This window comes from Gymnogyps californianus, chromosome 3 (assembly GCF_018139145.2).
Source record: "Gymnogyps californianus isolate 813 chromosome 3, ASM1813914v2, whole genome shotgun sequence".
NCBI classification, from domain to species: domain Eukaryota; kingdom Metazoa; phylum Chordata; class Aves; order Accipitriformes; family Cathartidae; genus Gymnogyps; species Gymnogyps californianus.
In genome coordinates this window covers 23698794-23718861 of record NC_059473.1, presented here as the reverse complement: position 1 = coordinate 23718861, position 20068 = coordinate 23698794, and the positions used below count along the sequence as shown (strand labels likewise).

Genomic DNA, 20068 nt, shown 5'->3' with positions numbered 1-20068 from the left:
GTGAAATAAAGAAAAATTGTGAAGAAACAATAATGCAGAAAATAACCTGGAAGTGATACTGGGCCTCCACAAATTAAATATGAACAATATGATACCACTCCAGAAAAGGTAAATGTCGTTCTGCAATGTACTAAAAAGGAATCTCATATTTAAGACATGAGAAGGAAAGGTAAGGCTTCAGCTCAAATAGTTGAAGGGTACAACACACGAATTAGAAAGAGTACAGTAAAAAGCAATTTAAAAATAGTTTTGAAGAACTGGAATTTTAGCTAAAAGAGAAAAGCAAAATTAAGGTACATATGCACTCTCAAGTTCATATGAAAATTGGTTACAGCATGAATTTAGGAAAGAAACTAATAATTGGACTTAATTTGGGGAAAATTTGGCTTAAAAAAATGGGAAATAAAGAAAAATAATATCTTTAATTTGTCTGTACAGACAGAAAAGCGCCAAAATAATCCAGAAGCACTGTGAAATGCTTGGCAATGGATAATGTTACAAAGAAGTTGTACAAGCTGACCAATGTTTATAATGCTGCAGAAATAGGTGTATCACAGGTTGTAATATGGAAGTCTACATCAAAATGGGTAAAACAAACCATTTCTATAACTACTTAAAAATCTAAGTGAATTATGAAGCAAAGTAGTGGTTGTTGTTATTACTATTATTATTTCTGTAAATCTAACTTACTCTGGAAACAATGGTATCATTGAGAATACTAGTAGCAATTAATATTTAAAGATTTTATTAACCAGGATTTCACCAGTTGTACACTGGAGATATTACTGAACCTTCCCCTCCTCCCCCCAATCCAAATGCTATCTGTCATTTAAAGAAATAGACTTTAATTATACTGGTTATAGAAGAGCAGAAAGCAATCTGTTCTCCTGTTACTTATGCCTGAGAGGCCTGGTTCTGACCCAAACAGTAAGCAGACAGAAACAGCCTGTCTATCAACATGACCATCTTGGTACTAAATCACGTATGGAAAATATCTGTCTAGATTGTTCACTATGAAAATGAGTCTAGCCGAGCATTACTACCAAGTGGTGGTGTATCTTGGGATCTCATAATTACAATTGTTATTTGATACAGAAAATCACTGACACTGAGTTGGCATATATCCCTTGTGTCATTTATAATTTACATATGAAATACACATTAGACCCATATCCTTGAATGTAAACAGTTATAAAAAGCATGCAAGCAATTTCCTCCTGCACAAATCACAGCTACAGTGTCATTGTTATGAATCAGGAAGCAGGCTACTTGAGATTTCTGAATTTTGGATATACTGAACAGTTTACACTGCTTTAGACTGTAGTGATACCACTCTTTAATTGGGGGACACTTTAATCTAACTCATTGTATTGGGTTTGCATGGCAAGGTTTTGGTAGTGGGGGGGGGCTACAGGGGTGGCTTCTGTGAGAAGCTGCTAGAAGCTTCCCCTGTGTCCGATAAAGTTAATGCCAGCGGGTTCCAAGACGGACCCGCCGCTGGCCAAGGCCGAGCCCATCAGCAACAGTGGTAGCGCCTCTGGGGTAACATATGTAAGAAAGGGAAAAGAAGTTATAGGGGAGTTGCAGTTGCAGCCAGAGAGAGGAGTGAGAAGATGTGAGAGGAACAACTCGGCAGACACCAAGGTCAGTGAAGAAGGAGGGGGAGGAGGTGCTCCAGGCACCAGAGCAGAGATTCCCCTGCAGCCCGTGGTGAAGACCATGGTGAGGCAGGCTGTCCCCCTGCAGCCCATGGAGGTCCACAGTGGAGCAGATATCCACCTGCAGCCCGTGGAGGACCCCACACCAGAGCAGGGGGATGCCCAAAGGAGGCTGTGACCCCGTGGGAAGCCCGCACTGGAGCAGGCTCCTGGCAGGACCTGTGGACCCATGGAGAGAGGAGCCCACGCTGGAGCAGGTTTGCTGGCAGGACTTGTGAGCCCACGGGGGACCCACGCTGGAGCAGTCTGTTCCTGAGGGACTGCACCCCGTGGATGGGACCCACGCTGGAGCAGTTCACGAAGAACTGTAGCCCGTGGGAAGGACTCACGTTGAAGAAGTTCGTGAAGGACTGTCTCCCGTGGGAGGGACCCCACGCTGGAGCAGGGGAAGAGTGTGAGGAGTCCTCCCCCTGCGGAGGAAGGAGCGGCAGAGACAACGTGTGACGAACTGACCCAAACCTCGCTTCCTCATCCCCCTGCGCCGCTCGGGGGGGGAGGAGGTAGAGAAAATCGGGAGCAAAGTTAAGCCCGGGAAGAAGGGAGGGGTGGGGGGAACGTGTTTTAAGATTTGGTTTTATTTCTCATTATCCTGCTCTGATTTGACTAGTAATAAATTAAACTAATTTTTCCCCAAGTTGAGTCTGTTTTGCCCGTGATGGTAATTGCTGAGTGATCTCCCTGTCCTTACCTTGACCCATGAGCCTTTCATTATATTTTCTCTCCCCTGTCCAGCTGAGGAGGGGGAGTGATAGAGCGGCTTTGGTGGGCACCTGGCATCCAGCCACGGTCAACCCACCACACTCATCACATCTAGAATCACAAATTCAAAAAGGAGCTTGTTCAGGAACCCTCCCAATGTCCAGTTATTAAACTAATACAAGGACTAGAGAAGAGAGTTAAGTACCCAGGACAAAGGGTGACATATTCCAAAGAATTGTCTTAATTATTGTTTAGGGTACAGCAAACTATTTAGCCGTAGCACTCATCTAGTAGATATTCAACACGTACATGTCATGGTCTCAGAAATATATCTTCTGACTACTTAAAATCTTGTTGACCATATGTATTCATAAAGTATAAAATGGAATTTGCTGAAAAAAATAGCTGGCCTAAGCCTTTCTGAAAGTTAAAACTATCTTCTTCTCCTTGGATATGCCTATAATTTCAAATAGCTATTCTTTGGTGTCTGTAATAGAAGAAACATACTGCCACAAACAGAACCAGAAAGTCTCTCCAATTCTGGAGAATAAATATGAGATGTGGCTTGATGTTACTAAATAAAAAACTAAAGCTGACACTTTCTAAGTTTCTTTTACCAAAGTTAACTTCTGGTTTTGAAGCCCAAAATGCATGACAAAAAAAAACTTTTGCGATTGGCTGAGTCTTTACTAAATTCAATTATTTACTCTCTACCAGGACAGAAGCACCCGCCTTTCACCAGCTGGCAGTGCCCTAAAACTTAGATTTTAAGACCCATGGGTATTATTTTGTTCCTGCATGGAATTCTTTCTGTTCATCCTGCCATTCCTGGCTTTGCAATTGATTGGTACCAATCTCAATGTTCTGCCTTTTTGACATAAATGCTAATCATATACTTCTCACTACCTTCTTACTTGATGCAAATCTGGCAAGGACCCCAGCATTCAGTTGACTGCAATCTCAGGAAGTGGGAGGGGGAAGCCAGGGGGTTGAGGACTTTTTTTTTTTCTTTTCCTTTTCTTCAGTTTAGGAAATGAGAACTGCAAGGTGTGCTGGCTCACACACATAGGTTAATGGTCTGACCACCAAATACCTGAGAGTATTCTCGGTATGTCAGCTTTGGGAACTGAAAAGTGAATAAGCAGTAATAATGAAGTTCCTTTTCACTCTCCTGCTATCTCTTCTTGTCATTGCATATGATGACTTTCAAAAGTCAGTAGCTTTCTACCATTTCTGCTCAAAATGTAAAATGAGGTGTTTACACTCTGCCCATGACACTCCAAAGGGTGGGAATGGACCAAATCACCAAAATAACTTGACAAACTATCACAGAAAACCAGCATTTCCATGGTACAAAACCCATTAGAAATGAAGCCATGGAATTATTTAACATAAAAAGCTCATTTTCCTTCATTTCAGCAATAAGATCAAAGGCCTTCCATGAAGGGAAATCCAGGATTCAGAATACACACAGTGTTTTATAACTTGATTTTTTATGGACTCCACTATGCACATGAGCTTTTCATTGACACATTTGCATCCTTTATATTCCTTATTCTATTTGATATATCTGTTGACTGAAATGCCCTTAATTAACTGCTTTACCTATGTTCTTTCCCTTGTAACACACATTCCAGTTATTTATTTATTGTCAATCAAAATAAATGGGTTGAAAACTGTGTAGGTAGAAAAATGAGAACAGAGGAATGTTCATTCTAATTTTTGATCAAAGAATTTATCAACTCAGAAGTAAAATTATCAGAAATAAAGATTCTACTTTGGTTTAAAATACATATACATACACAGCTATTAGCTAGCTTTTCCATTATGTATAAAAAAATGAAATCAAACATTCAAAATTCTGAGGGAAAAAATGAAGAAATTCAAGAGCAACACTTAGGGAGTGTACAGAAAGGTGAAATCTGAAGCCTGTTCAAAAACTTACTTGGTAGCACTGGAATCTGTTTTCATTTGACTCCTCACAGAAAACAGTAACTAACATTTTGTTCATCTTCATGCCTTAAAAAGAGTTTTCTTGCAACATGGGACAATACAGCTGCCACCTTGACAGAAGGCAACTAAGTCTTTGCAACTCTGAACAATATCCTCTGCAGTAAAGTACAGCTTCTTTGCACCAATAAGTATATGATACATATTTATTTGCATGTTAAGAGTCAATTTTTAAAAATCAGCAAAAGCTGAGTAAAGAAAGATGCCTAAATTCACTGAGACCAGAATGGTACTTCCAAAGACTGGGTAAAAACAATAGCAGCACTTTCAGCTTTGCCTAGAAACAAAAGCCCTGGAAAAGAGTGCTTTTTTTCACACCATTATATATGGCACATTATAATAGAATCATGAAAGGACTACAAAAACTGCTGCGCCTGATTGAATATGTAAGCATTTGTAGAGCAGTCTGGGTAAAAAGCTGCACAGGAAAATGAGTCAAGGATTGTGGTATAAGGGCCAGAAGAAATTAATCTCCAGCTCTCCATACAGAGCAAGAATGATCACATCAGCAGTATTCTGGCAGAATTTTCTCATGTGTGAATGGTTAGGGAGAAGGGAAGAAGGCAGCCAATTCTTCTTTCACTCTCATAAAACTCAGGCACCTCAAATAATTCATCTGGACTTTCTGATTGTTTGAAATGTTTTGTGACAAATGTTCACAAAAAGAATGCAACCAACGTGTACCTTTTCTACACTGATTAGATGTCAGTAACCAGCACAGAAGTGGACAAATTTTATCAGGCTGTAGCAATTCTCTCTCTTGTACCCACCAATCTCAAGGGAAGACCTCTCTGCAAAAAAGGTCTAATGAACTGCTCATAGATGCGCTGCTACACTTCTTTTCCGAAATCCCACTCATTACTACAAGCCATAAAGTTATAATTTTGAAGTTTTTAATATGTTAGTTCACACTTTAAAATACAAATGAAGTTACACACTGATCTATAAGTGGGCATGACCTACAGATGTACGAGAACTGAGAACCTACGCAAGGGAGAAACGCTACACACCTACATGCCTTTCTCACCAAGGGTAGAGTGAAATAGGTGAACAGAACAGGCATAAAGTTTTCATGATCAGTCCAAAGAACTGAGATGGGAGTAACTGTGTTACAGTAAGCTCTTCTACCCATCCTGTAAACTATTTACATTAATAATGCTTCATTTGATGAGTAAATATTCTTTCTGTGTGATTCAGTACATTAATTTGTGATTGAATGGATTCATTTTGGAACTCTGTACCTCTTGGAACTTAGTGACACAACTGGCACTTTGCGAAAAGAAAAAGATGTTGATGAACTGCAGAAAATGGTAAGTTATGCAGTAAAAGTGTATTCTGCCCCATTTTTGGCATATTTCCTTGAAAATTATCATTGTGACGTGACAATTAATTTTCATGAGTAGGGTCCTTATTCCTTACGATTCCATCTTCCACAGGTCAAATTTGGAAACACTTCCTTCAATGATGCCTTCCTATTTCATGTAATTCATTTCAGCCTTTAGTCCCCAGCCTTATTAATCTATTCTTTAATGCCTCTTAATCATTTCTCCCTGCTCTGCTTCTGCTGCAGCAGTCAATTGATGCTTTATTGAGCAATCCAGTCTCCCCCATTTTTCCCATTTTATCTCCCCATTCATACTTGCATAGTCAAGCTTCATCAACATTCTTGTATATTTCACTATAAAGCAGTGATTTCTGTAACCTACTCTTCCTCTGATTATTAATCACAGCCAAAGTTGTTTTAGGTTAACATTTCACCACAAACCATGGACATGCAAATCAGCATTTGCTTTCATTTTTCCTCTACCTTAACAAATAGTCCTAACATGATACCTGTGTTTTTCAAGGTTTTTTTCATTTTTGTGATGCTGACAAAAAGTATCATCTTCAGAAGACAAAAAATTATAAATTATTTTTTATTTGTACTACAGGGGGTTATTTTAAATAGCACATTGTGCTAAATTTACATATCACTCAGCATATGCACTGATGCACGAGTCCTGTGAAGGTGCACTGAGTCAAACTGGGCATGTTTTTGTACCACTAGGGAACCAAGGATGAAAATACAACAGGATCCACAAGAGCTTACTGACAAAAAAAATGCAATAACAAAACACATCATATGAAAAATGCTAAAGAATGTTCTATGCAAAATGCTAGAGATTGTTTTATGAAAAAAGTTCGGAAAAAAAAGAAGAGACGGGAAATGTAGCAACAAGCTGAAGAAGTTCTCTCTCAATTCCCTGTAGAACAAGTTCTACCTTTAAAATATTTTAAAAATATATTTCAGACAAAGAAGCTATTTATTCCCTATTCCTAACAAAATTTGGATTTTCGCAATGGACAGGACATATGTGAATAGAACATGAACCACAATACATCTTTAATATATGTTCAAGACTTCAGTCACTTTTCCTGCTTTTTTTCAACATGCATGTTTTGAAAGTTACAGATAGATTTATTATCAGACTGTACGTCTTGCATGTCAATGAGGTCCATAGGCTTAAAAAGCATAGCTGATGGTGTTCTCTTTTCAGCATCACTTTGTGAGTTTCTTTTTTTTTTTTTAATGGACTTTATGAATTAAAAGGGAGATCAATCCTTGTCTTATTACAGAGAAAACTAGCTTAATTTCAGTTCAATTTCAGGCTCAGCTTATTGCCTGAATTTTCGAAATCTGTTAGTACTTTTAAGACAGTATCATGACCTTCAAAAACACTCAAAACCTGGATGTTTTAACGCTACTGAGTGCACAGAGTACCTGTTAGTATCCCAAAACTACTATTCACTTCTGAAAATTCATACAGCATCTTTTACGTCTGTTGCTCATCTAGATGAATAACTCTTCAACAGTAGATCTCAAATTGCTTTCTGTGTTTTCTCGGCTTTCAGTCTCTGACGTAAGGCAATTATCATTTTGAAAAGGCTGAACTTAAGCATTTTTTATAAAGTAGTTACCATCTAAATACACTTTGTAAAAGCTTACTGCTGTCTACCCAGCCGATTAAAATGTTTTGTCATTTTTCTGTATTGAGGCTACTTACATTATCACACAGGAGGCTCTTATTTTTGGTGCCTGTTGCGTAACAGTCACAGGGTTTGCAAACATCAATGGCTGAAAGATCTGTGCCTGCTTGTCTGTAATGGAAATCCTTGCACAGCTCACAGTTCCTTCCTGCATGAAAGAAAGGTTATGCATTATGGCTTCCAATTCATTAAAATTAGCTGTATAATTCAAAATTAAAGACTCTATTCCTTTGAGAGAATTCTATAATTTTCAGGACGTCCATTTTAATGCACCTTTCATCTCTACCTGCCAATTTAGTGATCCAGAGCATATGAAACAATGAACCTGTTACAAACTATGTTTTACTCCATTAAACTTCCATCTGTTACATAATACCACACTTATATAAAAGCTGTGCCATGCAAATGCCTATACATTTTTTGGAAAAATTATCGTTGAACCTGAAACTTTTCTTTTTTCCCTTTACTAGACAAAGCCAAGAAAACTGAAATAGAAGAGAACTGTTAAAAAAAAAAGTATTCAAATATACTACTTACACAGAATAGAAACCTTTACTCAATAAGCAAGAAACTGACATGAGAGCAAAATTTGACAACATTTTTAATATGTTATATGTTAAATTTGTTCAATTAGAAAGACAATATTCTAGATTTAAATGCTCTAGCATGTGTAATGGAAACAGCTTTGAAACTATACGTTCTAATTATTTATTAGAGTGTGTTTTGCATGGAAGATTTTATACAAGATTGGATCAAATTTTAGCAGTATTTTCCCTGTAGCTTAAGTATTGACTCAATTGTAATTACTGCACTGTCTGGATAGTTTCAAAATACATATACACGAGAATTTATTGGAATGTCAGCCATTGAGCTTAACTAATTTCAGCTGACACAAGATTTAGCCAAAAAGTGACCGTAAAACAAACAGTCCATTCTCTTTTGTGTGGCTTACCGGCTGTGTTGTGTTGACAGTTATCACACACTCCACCACTGCCTCTGTAGTGTTCCTGAGGAAAAGGGTCTATTGCTAAGTCATAGTGGCAGCTTACTGCATGGCTGTAACATTGACAAGGTTTGCAATTATAGGCATGAACTTGGTCACCTGGACGAAAAGGCTTGTCATTGTACAATGGCAAACAGCGATCGCACTGAAATAAAAAAAATAAAAAAAGAAAATACTATTTCTTTACCTTACAAGAACACTATTATACTCTCTATATTCATGTTTTGTTCTGTGTTTTCCCCCATTTAAATATTAAAAATATTGTTTTCAGACAAGAAGTGAGAAAGCATATAGGGAAATAACAAAACCATCTCTTCTTCTTTTTTTATCTTTTAAAGTTATTTTAACAACAGATTAAAATCAAGGAAGGTAGGCAGAAGAATAAAACTTTAAGTATTTAGATACGTAACACAGGCTAATGTCCTCAGATTCAGATTCAGTTAAACCTCTAAAGATGCAAAATGGTGCCTACTGTGTTTGAGGCACAGAAGACATATTCACCTAATGCATCCATTTGGATACATTTTAAACAATGTCTGTTATTGTAGTTTGTAGTATTGTAGTAACTGTAGGTTGCAGAGTTACCATTTGACCTTGTGAGTGAAACAAAAAGCCTCCTGTGGCCAAATATGTGATGTTGTACAGAGTATCTGAAATATCAGCACTTCTTAATGGGCATTTATTTCATGAAATTTTCAAGAAAGAAATTTTAAGCAAAAAACACAAAATTTCTACACACAATCAACTCTGTCAAGTTATATTTTAAATGACACCAATGGAATACTAGGATACCAGGTACATCGTTTAAATAAACACCTAAACAAATTATCTTGTTTTCTTCTTTTCAAATTTATTAGATACAAAGACTAATGATATTCAAGTACTTAATTAGCTTAAATCCAAACCAGTGAAAGTATTTTTTAAGTAGTTCAGGAGCACCTCAGAAGCTCACTTTTTATTTGGATGAACTCACCATATTACCTTCTAAGTAGAGCTTTTTGAAGAATGTGAAGTTGGAATAATCATCAGTTCATAATAGACTCTACAAAACTTCAAGGAGAAAATTTATTGTGCCTACTGGTTCATCAAGAACTAAAAACAAATTGGATTTCTTAAAGTTAACGAAGGGATAGCATTTTGGACAATTACATTCTCTTTATGGTGAGCAATCCAACTAGTTTTTATGAAATTGGCTCAAAAAATGGTACATGCTGGCACTGGAGAGATGTTTGTTTAGAAGAATTTTTTTAATTTAACTAGCATTACTAAAAGTCCATTCCCAAAATACTGGCGCCTTGCTGGATCTAAGAAACAAAATATATTGCAATTGTTATTTCCATCTTTCAGAAGGAATTTAAATGCTTCAAAATAAGTTGCTTCTGTAAAGTCTTTGGGCACCTTCTTTCTTCTTAAGTTCCAGAAGCGTGCTCATCTTTCTTCATGGCTACTATTCCAAGCACTATTATAATTACTCAGGCCCAGTGTGCCTACATCACTATACCCTGACAATTAGGAAACTCTACAGAAGTTTCTAAACTGTTTCACTCGGCTGATGCTGGGAAAGCATCAACTGTGGGTAAAGTGAGAAACTGAATTAGAAGACATAAGCTTAAGATAGTCCAAGAATTGTGGAGCAGTCACAACTCATAACAAAAGCAACTTGGGAGAGAAAATGAAAGCACAAGAATTCATCTGTTGAAATTTAGTTTTAATAAACTAAATTAAGAGTAAGAGGTAGGATAACAATAGCCACTGCACCTTTTTGCAATCTGTTAAAAACAAAACAAAACAACAAAAAACCACAACATCACCACAGTGAGAGAAAAAGGAGGTTTCAGGATGAAAATTAGCAGGGCTTCACTTGAGACCTTAAACTCTGACCTTTGTTTATCAGAAGAATCACTGCCTCATCATGATTAGCCCAGTTTAAGTACACTGAGGGGAATGCCTTGACCATAACCGTTACACAAGTTACACAACTTAAACTTATTCAAGTCCTTCCCTTATTTACATCCATCTTTCCTCTCTCTGGTCACTCCCTTTGTCTCTACATTGAAGAAAACCAGCATTACACAGCACCAGCAACAAGAGACAAGAGGGTTCATTCAGGCATTGCACAACTTGGGAAGCGCAAGAAAGAAACCCGAGCTCCCAGCCAAACCATCCCACTCATGCAGCTTCCTCCTCGCAGCGTGTCTACGGAAATACGTCCTCCTTGAAAGGAAAACAGTACAGGAATAGCTACCAACCTGCCAGCCCTGAATCTCCATTTGAGCATGGCCAGCCACATAGCGGCTGAGAGCATTCATGTCATTTCATTTCAGATTTAATCTTAGATCAGTTACTTACGCACACTTGTGCTTGCACCTATTCTTAAATGACACACAAGCACTAAGGAGTAAGAGAGAAAAAGATGGCATTTGATTACATAGCACGGAGCCTCTTTGAACTACCATATCTCTTGTTCTGTGACTTTTAAAACTTTGACAAAACTTTTTAAAAGCCTTGGCAAAAAAGTAGTCATTCAAAAGTTGACAATGACTGTGAAACAATTGCTGTTGTAGCAGTTGTCACTCCTGTATGCACTAAAAATGCACACTGGACCCCCCACTCACCCTGCTGAGTTTGTCACACCTTCGTTAGGTTAAGAATTGCATTTAACTTCCAGACCTGCTGTGTTTAACTTTCACTTTTGGTAGCATGATGATGTACATTTGGCAGTCTTCAGGTCTTCACTCACCAAATGTAAACTCTACATTTGTCCAAAGCATAGTTGTTGAGATTTTCAAAGGTAACAAGAGATTCAGGTGTCGATTCTTGGCTACCATGTGTAAAATAGATAGGTAAATTCCCAAAAAGCCTTTGACAAATCTGAACAAGGTCTAGAGGTAGATTTACAAAGAATGTCATTCTTGACAAAACAAGCCTTTCTCCATAATCGTAAAACCCCCAAACATGCAGATGTCCTTATTCTCAGTTACATCTAGGCCCTTCAGAAAACATGTTAAATATATGGCTTTCCCTATGGACAATAACAAACATGTCCTCTTGATGTACAGTATCTGAACCACTCATCTTCTGTGAAAAGTTTTCTGAGAAAACATTACATAGAGCCAGATGGTCAAAAAACTTAGCTCATCTTGGCCTAGTTCATTAGTCTAAAATTATGATCAAAAACTTATTTCCAATAATGAATTCAGGATTTTTTTTTACTAAAATTATTATTAAAAACTTACCTTCTCAAAATTCCTGAATCCAGCACACTTACGGAAAGATCACCAGTGACTGCAGCCTAAGCCTATATGTGCCAAGTTCCTTATTAGTCACTAAGAACGCTGACGACAGTGCCTCTGAAGAAACAGTCAACAAATATTCAAAGAAATACTTCAGAAGGCAATGGTAACAGTACTTCAAGACTTGCAACAAGTCATGATCAACTAGAACCTTCTACTCCCAACGCTTTTAAAATATCCCGCTGCTTGCCTCTGGGTGGCATACTTTTTATTTTTTTAAAGTTATGTTATCTGGAATTTATTCCTTTTTTTCTTTTCTCAAGCAGTGTAGGAGTTCCCATCTCACACCCATTAGTCAAACTTCAGTTGCAATAACCAGTGTACATACACACCTATAATACTTATATTATACATATGCTTCTATAATATACATATGTTATTAACAGTACACAGATTTAAAAATCTGCTGAAGTGATATCAAGGTTAGAATGCCACCTTCTCAGGCATTTTGAAAGGCTGTCTTGTCTTTGAAAAACTCCATTATGTGTATCACCCAACCATGTTTATTTATGCTGCCCTGTAAGTGTTGACTATTAATAGGATAGTTAATCACTTACTATTTTTTCCCTCCTACAAGATGCCAGTCTGTACCCAAATGGACAGTATGCTTTCACTCCATTTAGCTTCATTAGCCAAATAAATATGGCTTCTAGGCAATATCTATTCCAGTGTAGCTTAGCCTTGCTCTGAAGTTGTCTTAATTTCCCCATGGCTTTTCCTCAGCACCCTCACTACAGCATTTGACTATCTATCAAGACCACACATTAGCAGAGCTTTGAACCATATCTCTCTCTTGTGAACTCCCCAAAGACCAAAGAGCTTTTAAACTCAAAAGCCAGGTTTTATTAGGGAAAAAACAAAGCTTGAACACTCTAAGTGACTCCAAGTGACTAAGGAAGACAGAATAGAAAAGAAGAGCGTCTTATGGGGTTCCATCGTAACACTCCATGTACCTTAAAAGGATGCAACATAATTTTAGAAACTAAGCACAGATGTAACAGATGGTTTACAAATACCGTATGCCAAATAGCATTCTAAGAAAAGATACTACTGCTGCTTTGCAATGGCAAAGTGACTGACAAAGAACCTGACTGGCAAAGAACATAAGATCTACCATTCTGAATGCCACATTCCAATAATGGGACACAACTGAGATCTCAAACGCTGGCACAGATGTTGTCAGGCAGCATAAGATATATTTCTACTCAACTCCGCTTTCATTTATGCTTTTTTGGGGTGAAGTTACTTGAAGCCACACTAAGTCCTACAAAATCAAAGCGTATGCAACCACACTAATTCTGACAATCAGGCTGCTCAGTCAATTAATTCACACTTAAATTCTCTGGGATTAAAATTCAAAGCTATTTTCAAATCAGGCATCCACTCCATCTAATTCTCATTTAGACTCCAACCCTGTAGGACTGCTGTAAAATAAAAGAGAGGGAGAAGGTATGTTTTGCAGCTGATGAGTTCGGCATGTGTTCTGTTTTACCAAAGCTCTGACTTGCTCAGGATATTAAATTGTAAGAGATCTTGTGTTTATTTTTCCCTCTTTCTACCTTGTCTATTTGGAATAAGCCTTTGAATTCCATTCTCCTGTAACATTATAGAGCGCTGTAGCCACAGTTACTAGGTATTCTAGGGTTAATTTCACTCTTCTGAGGGAGCTATTGCATGGAATTTTTTTTTTTTTTTAATAACAGTTTTAGTGGGATAAAAGAAGGAAAAAAAACAGATTGGCTAATCATTTGGGAACTTATATGGAATATGTGAAAAATCATAGAAATTCAATAAATATATGTGGCACTATGATTTACAACAGCTACTTCCAACAACAGTGAAGCATCAACCCAGTTGTGTCTCAGTTTTCTTTCACATTAAATGAAATAAATATCCTGCACAGTGAATAAGCCCCTGAAAATCATTTTCAGACTGGACCACCCTTCTTAATTTCTGAGAGGTAACAATGACAACCATAATGCTAGTTGCCATCCGCCTACCTCTTAAGTAAAACTTAACAAACATCAGATCAAAATGTATAAGGGATAATGACCGCTTCACAATTCCTTCGGCATGTCATCACCCGTGCAACAAATCATGAGGTATCCGAGACTGCAACAAGTTCTTTCAGTATTTCAGCAATGCTTGTACACAAATTGTTTTAGAAGCCTGGATCTTTGAACTGTGAAATTACACCAGTTTTCCAGGGACGGATTCATGGACAAACCCATAACTTCCACAGACATGTCAAAAGTTATCTAAAATTTTCAGGCAGGTAAGACTACTGGACTAGGTTCCTTTCCGCTTGCTGTTTCCTAAAACTCCAGTCAATCAACTGCCTGCTTGGTTTCCTTTCTTTTTATTCTGATATAGCCAGCTTCCTCCCAGGCCTATCCTCTGGATACACAAATTATGGCACAGAGCTTACCAAAAAGTGCATTTTTTGCTAGCTTGCTTCCTTCTGCGAGCTAGAAGTCTTTGTTATTAAGTGAGTGACCACTTAATATAGTTAATATTTACAGCTCCTCAGATACTATGTATCATTAATTCCAACATCTAACATGATGAGTCGGATTGACCTTTAACTAAGGTTTAAATAGATTCTTCTGTAACAACATAAAAAGCCTTATTTATCCAATTCTTGGTAAATCAACAATGCCATATCCTGTTTTCAGACAGCAGATGTTTAAGACCATTAATTATTTGGATGGAAAACTCTGAAGACCTGAAGCTTTTACTCTATCCAGTTACTCTCTCAGTTCCATTCATACCCTCTCAAGCACTTATCAGAGTTGCTTTATTTATTTTAAATTCTATTTTCTATTATTATTTCTACAACTATTCCTGTATATTTTGCCATTACCTTTCTCTATTAGGTTCCGCATGACTGATTTAAAGGAGGCTCTAAGGTTCTAAGGTAAGGCTGACCTTGTTCGATTGTCTTGTTTTTTCATGGGCTGTTTCCAGTTTTTCAGGTGACATCATGGAAAGTTTTTGAACATACTATTACTCATGTCTATGAATTAGTCTTTGCATATAAATGTTACCAAAATCTGGACACCACTCTTGGTGCCTCAGTTTCCATTTGTAAGAGGCAGAGCTGTTTCCCAAAGCAGGACACAAGGGAATTTACAGAACAATTTGTAAATGAAGATGCTGAACATTTTTTTCATAAGATGAGAGACAAGCTCTGTGAGGATTTATTTCCTCTTCTTTCTTAATCTGGCCCCTCAACATCTGCAAGTCATTCTTAAGCATTCCCATCTTCCCATCATCTCAAATTTCATAGCAACCTATTTCTTCATCAGAACAGAACTCAGAGGAAAAAAAAAAGAAATTCCATTTGGTATGTCAAATTTCATAACATGGTGATGCAAATAACTAAACTAAGATTTCTATTTGTAATGAATTATGCAAATTTTCAGTTGATGGTATTACTTTGCTGCGCAACACCTATCCAGATGTATATGCCAGATAAATTCAAGATGGTAATTTTAGTTGTACTAAGTGTAAATGTGACAAGGACATACTCTGCCATATGTTAAGAGCTTGTCAAGGGATTTCTGATTTCTGGTCCAAGATACTAAAAAAAACCAACCCCAAACCCAAAAACCTTCTTATACCCCCTCAATTGTGGTGACTTACTGCTAGAACAGGACAGAAGTTAAAAAAAACCTGCTGACAATGCAATTTCTTCTCAAAAACATTTGCCCCCTCCCTGCCAAAAAAGTTTATATTTGGAAACTTACTTCATCAAATGCTTAACTGAATCCAAAATAATAATAAAAAAATAATAAATGCCTAATTCACTGGGGTGGGAGCCTGAGAAACATAGGTGTAAGTCTATAAGACAGTTTTATCAATGCCAATGATAGTCAAAAATCAGGATGGATTTTGGTTTTGCTTTCAAGTGCTTGCCTTACAAAAAAATCAAAACCTTTAAGCTCTTTGGATTTCATGTAAATCCTTGATAAAATTCAAAGTAGTTAGTGCTTTGTTAGTATATTTGCAAATATTAATTCTATTTTATTACTACTTCTATTTTATTTCATATTTAGTAGATACTGACATGGTCATTAAAGAATGAGGAAAATAATTAAACAACATCCTTATTGTACTCTGAATGAATACAGTTAATTCAAGCATTTCAATTATAGTTACAATGCATATATGCCAAATAAAAAATGTGACACTCACTGGAACAACCCATTAACATTGACAGAAAATATCTGATAAGGCAGATACATCTTTAAAACGTATTTGGTTTGTTTTCACAAGGTAGCATAAGTCTTGCAAGAGTGCTTGGTGAACTTCCAGGTCTTATTAAATATTTATAATTAATCCCTACAAAGTAACATTTCACAATGTGTGTTCTAATTAAAGGGACATTGTCAGTTTGAATTTTTTTTTCTAATTTGACCTATCTAAAAACTTCAAATTTCTGTTCAAATCCCATTTAGACTGTAGATCCTACACTTCTGCTTAAAAAACTAGAAAACTTAGATCCCCTATGAAATTTTACAAAGATCTTTCACATGATCGTAAGTGCAATATCAAATGCTCTCAGGTTAACACTTCCTGCTCTGTGCTAGCAAGCACAGACTGCTTGGGGTTTTTTTATGTGAGAGTAGTCTCTCCTTTGCTACTGCTATTGCTATTCCGTAACCCCTTCTTAATTTTTAGAAAGCCTGTTTCCAAAAGACATAAATGTAGCAAGGAATACAACATGTACTCATGATGGAAACCTAATGTTCAGTGGGATTGTGGGATTCATTCCTTTGATGTAGCTCATTCTTTCTTAACCTCAACTTCTTTTCCTTTTCTTTTTTTTTTTCTTTTTCCCTTTTTTTTTTTTTTGAGATAAATAATTAATCTAGGGACAGAATCTTCTTTGAGCAAGTTTTCTTAACTCATACATCATGGTTTTGCTTTTGCTAAGTTGTATGTGAAAAGCTTCCAAGAAAACCAAAGGTTGCATGAAATAACTGTAAACTGGCACCATTATTCTAAGCTCTCCTCTACATATTTCTCTAGAAGACCAAGACTTATAGTAAACAACCCCATTTTGGTTCTCCTATGGCCAAGAATTATAAAACTAGTAGGAAAATTATAATTTTGCAACTTGGCGAGTTTCAAGTACACACTACACTTCACAAAATCTCTTTTTATTGAGAAATGCTGTTATTAAGAGCAAAGCAAAGCAATGATAAGAATGTCTTTTCTAAATTGTATCTAGATTTTTTTAATATGGCCTTTTAATTAATTCCAAGAAATTTAACCTTAATATCGACTATCTGAAAACACAGAGCAGTAAAAAGTAATACTAAGTTTATTCTTTTATTAGAACAATCATGTTGCTACTACAGATTATTTTAAAGATAACCAAATGTCATATATGACTGTAAAAAGTATGGGAAATTGACATTTACAGGCTGTCCTTAAATAAATAAGTTCAAAGCTCAGTTTTCAATGTTTTAAAAAGCACTACCCAAATCACTGGTTTAGATCAAAATAATGAATAAGACCCGCAAGAAAATAACTTCCAAATACATATGTATGGGCACGTCTCAGTATTTTCTTACCTGTGCTCAACTATGCAAGAGACATTTAATATCAAGTCCAAAATGTTTTAACTCTTCCTATCTTAGACATATTTTGTAGAACAACTGCATTAAAAGATCTCATTCTTAGCTGAAGTCAGAGACTGCAATCTACAGATGTCCTAAGTATCTACAGATGTTCCAAGTATCAGAAGATAAATCTATGTTAGTGTTTTACCTTGGATTAGGCACGCAGTTTTCAAGAAAATCTCCACATTTTCTGCATTTACTGTGCTTTGGTTTGCATCATGGAGCTGTCTTGGACCACTTGAACTGTTCCCTTTCAAATGAAACTAAATTGGAAGCTGAACTCCAGGACTGTGCCTACTGCACTCCATCTACTGAACGGGGCTGGAGTCCATAGGACCACACTAAAACTACTGTAGAGTAAAAAAAAAAAAAAAAAAAAAAAAAAAAAAAAAAAAAGCCCTGAAGCTCATCAGCTGTGAACATTGGGTCTTCATTACCTTTTCACTCTACAGATCATTTACTAGTTACTACAACAGGTAGAGCCATAATCTGTATTAGATGGTGACAGTCAGTCTAAATTCAGGTTTGCATCTAATATTTGGAAGTGGCATAATCCTCTAACAAGAACTCAAATCCCTGAACACAGCACTCCTAATGGTCTGTGGTGGAATGGCTTTTGGCAGAGGCCAGGGGGGAGTTTTTTGTTACCTTATTTAATACATACCCTGCTATGGAAGTTTCCCTATAAAAGCTAGGACAACACTAACACACGTACACACACTTTTTCCCAAGACTAAAATCCCAGTTTTGAGGCGGTTCATAGGTGACACAGACAAAGGAGAGACTAACATTATTTCCTTCTGTATAGCTTTCCTTGACGCACAGGCACCTATATGGTTCCATGGTTGCATCGCAATTATCAGCATGGCCATGGCAATTACACCTGAAAGAACAACAGGTAGTGAAGAAAAAATTAAAACACGGAAACACATCTGTCCAACAATATATAACATGGTCACGAAGACAATTTTGTGTATTACATAGTCTGGTTCTTTATTAAGAACAAATAAACACCACCAAAGAGAATTTTCTTAAGTGCAGTAACCTACAAAAGACTACTTCACTCAACATATTTTTAAGTATCAACAATTGCTTTCCAAGAAAATAAAAACTGGCATGTAGAAGAGCTACTGTTACCTTATATAATATGTAATGAAAACTACATTTCGGTATATAACATCAATACGTAAAACTTTATTAAATAAATGGCAATTGTTCATCAATATTAAGCCTTACAGTGTGGCTATAGTTTTTCAAGAAATCTTAACCGTTATCAAGCATAATTTTCTAGTTTAACCCATTTTGATCTCAGTTAAAATTTCTTATTAAAATAAAATCTTTATAGAGTATTAGTTAATAGGCAATAACCATCCCACTCTACCTGAAGGGCTGCTCTTCTGGAGGCATGGCATAGCTTTGCAAACTACAGCTGAAATTATTTTACTATTACAGAGTCACCAAGATTGTAGCTATTTTAGTGAAAGCATTATCATAACACATCTAAATCAATAATCAAAACATATTAGTAGTGTAGAAAATTTTAAGGTAAACATGACCTCTAATGAGGTGCTTTCTCTTAAAATGAGAACTACCAAAATAATTTCAGGAATAATACTTATTAACAAAAATCTGCACCATATGCTTCTTGGAAACTATTTCATTGCCAAATTTGCATATTATTTACAGGGCATAATTAGTCCTTTCACAAGACAGCACACTTATCATATACAATAAAGTTGTCAGTCACAGATAATGTAACACTTTTACTGACAGCTGCCCAGTTTTAAAAGGAAAACTACAGCTAAAACAAAGAATGAGCTCTGCATTAAGACTGTTAAAATTGCCACGTCTGGGAATCTATAATGAAACTTGGAAGAGCTACTGAAGTAAAGCACAAGCCATGGTTTCAATCATAAGCCGTTGCTTAGAGGCATTGGTAATTCCAAGGAAAGGACTGCTTTTGACAGATTTGTGTAATAAGTATAATTAATTTTAAAATAACATGTGAGCAAATGTTTTAAAAAAACAGTACACCAATCATTTCAAACTTGATGCACTGCTTCAGACCAAATTCCCTTCTCATTCATAAATGTAAAAGCAGAACAACTTCATTAAATTTTAGGCAGGTCATTATATACTTTGTACAGCTGTAACAGTCAAAGGCAGTGATGGGTGGGGGAAGAGTTCCATAACACCTACCTTCCGCTGACTGTAACTTCATTAACTCCATAGTATCTATGCCTAAAATTTACCCAAGACTCATTAGTATGATACTGGCCGTGGAGATGAATTCTCACTTGTGTAGCTTTTACAAATTCTTGGAGAGATGGAGTATTGTAAAAATCATTGTAACCAGGGCGGTGATTTGGTTCCGGGGTAAGAACACTAAAAGTTAGATTACCACGGGAATACGGTGTAAAGCTGTTTAAATAGAGAGGAAGACAAATGAAAATCAAAATATCACATATTTTACAGATTCTATCTCCTAATATCCTTTTCTCACAGAGGGTCTCCACTTAACTGTACATAGGTTTTTTGTGGTTTCTGGGGAAAATTCTTATGTCAGTGGATTCCCAGTCACCAGAATTCAAGCAGGGGAAAAGAAATGCCCTCTATATGTCTCTTTTTCCCCAAACTGCCACGCTCTTCTCCAGACCGTAAGTTTCCAATTAAAAGTAAAGCCTCTAA

At 36.5% G+C, this 20068-nt stretch overlaps 1 protein-coding gene across 1 annotated transcript in view; it reads right to left on the bottom strand.

The window, feature by feature from the left end:
• The window catches only part of USH2A (usherin), a 396109-nt gene that overhangs the window by 332141 nt on the left and 43900 nt on the right, over positions 1-20068 (bottom strand). Inside the window, 4 exon segments of the mRNA XM_050894852.1 lie at positions 7472-7602; positions 8407-8602; positions 18170-18263; positions 19580-19801. Coding sequence (XP_050750809.1) covers positions 7472-7602; positions 8407-8602; positions 18170-18263; positions 19580-19801 — 643 coding nt within the window.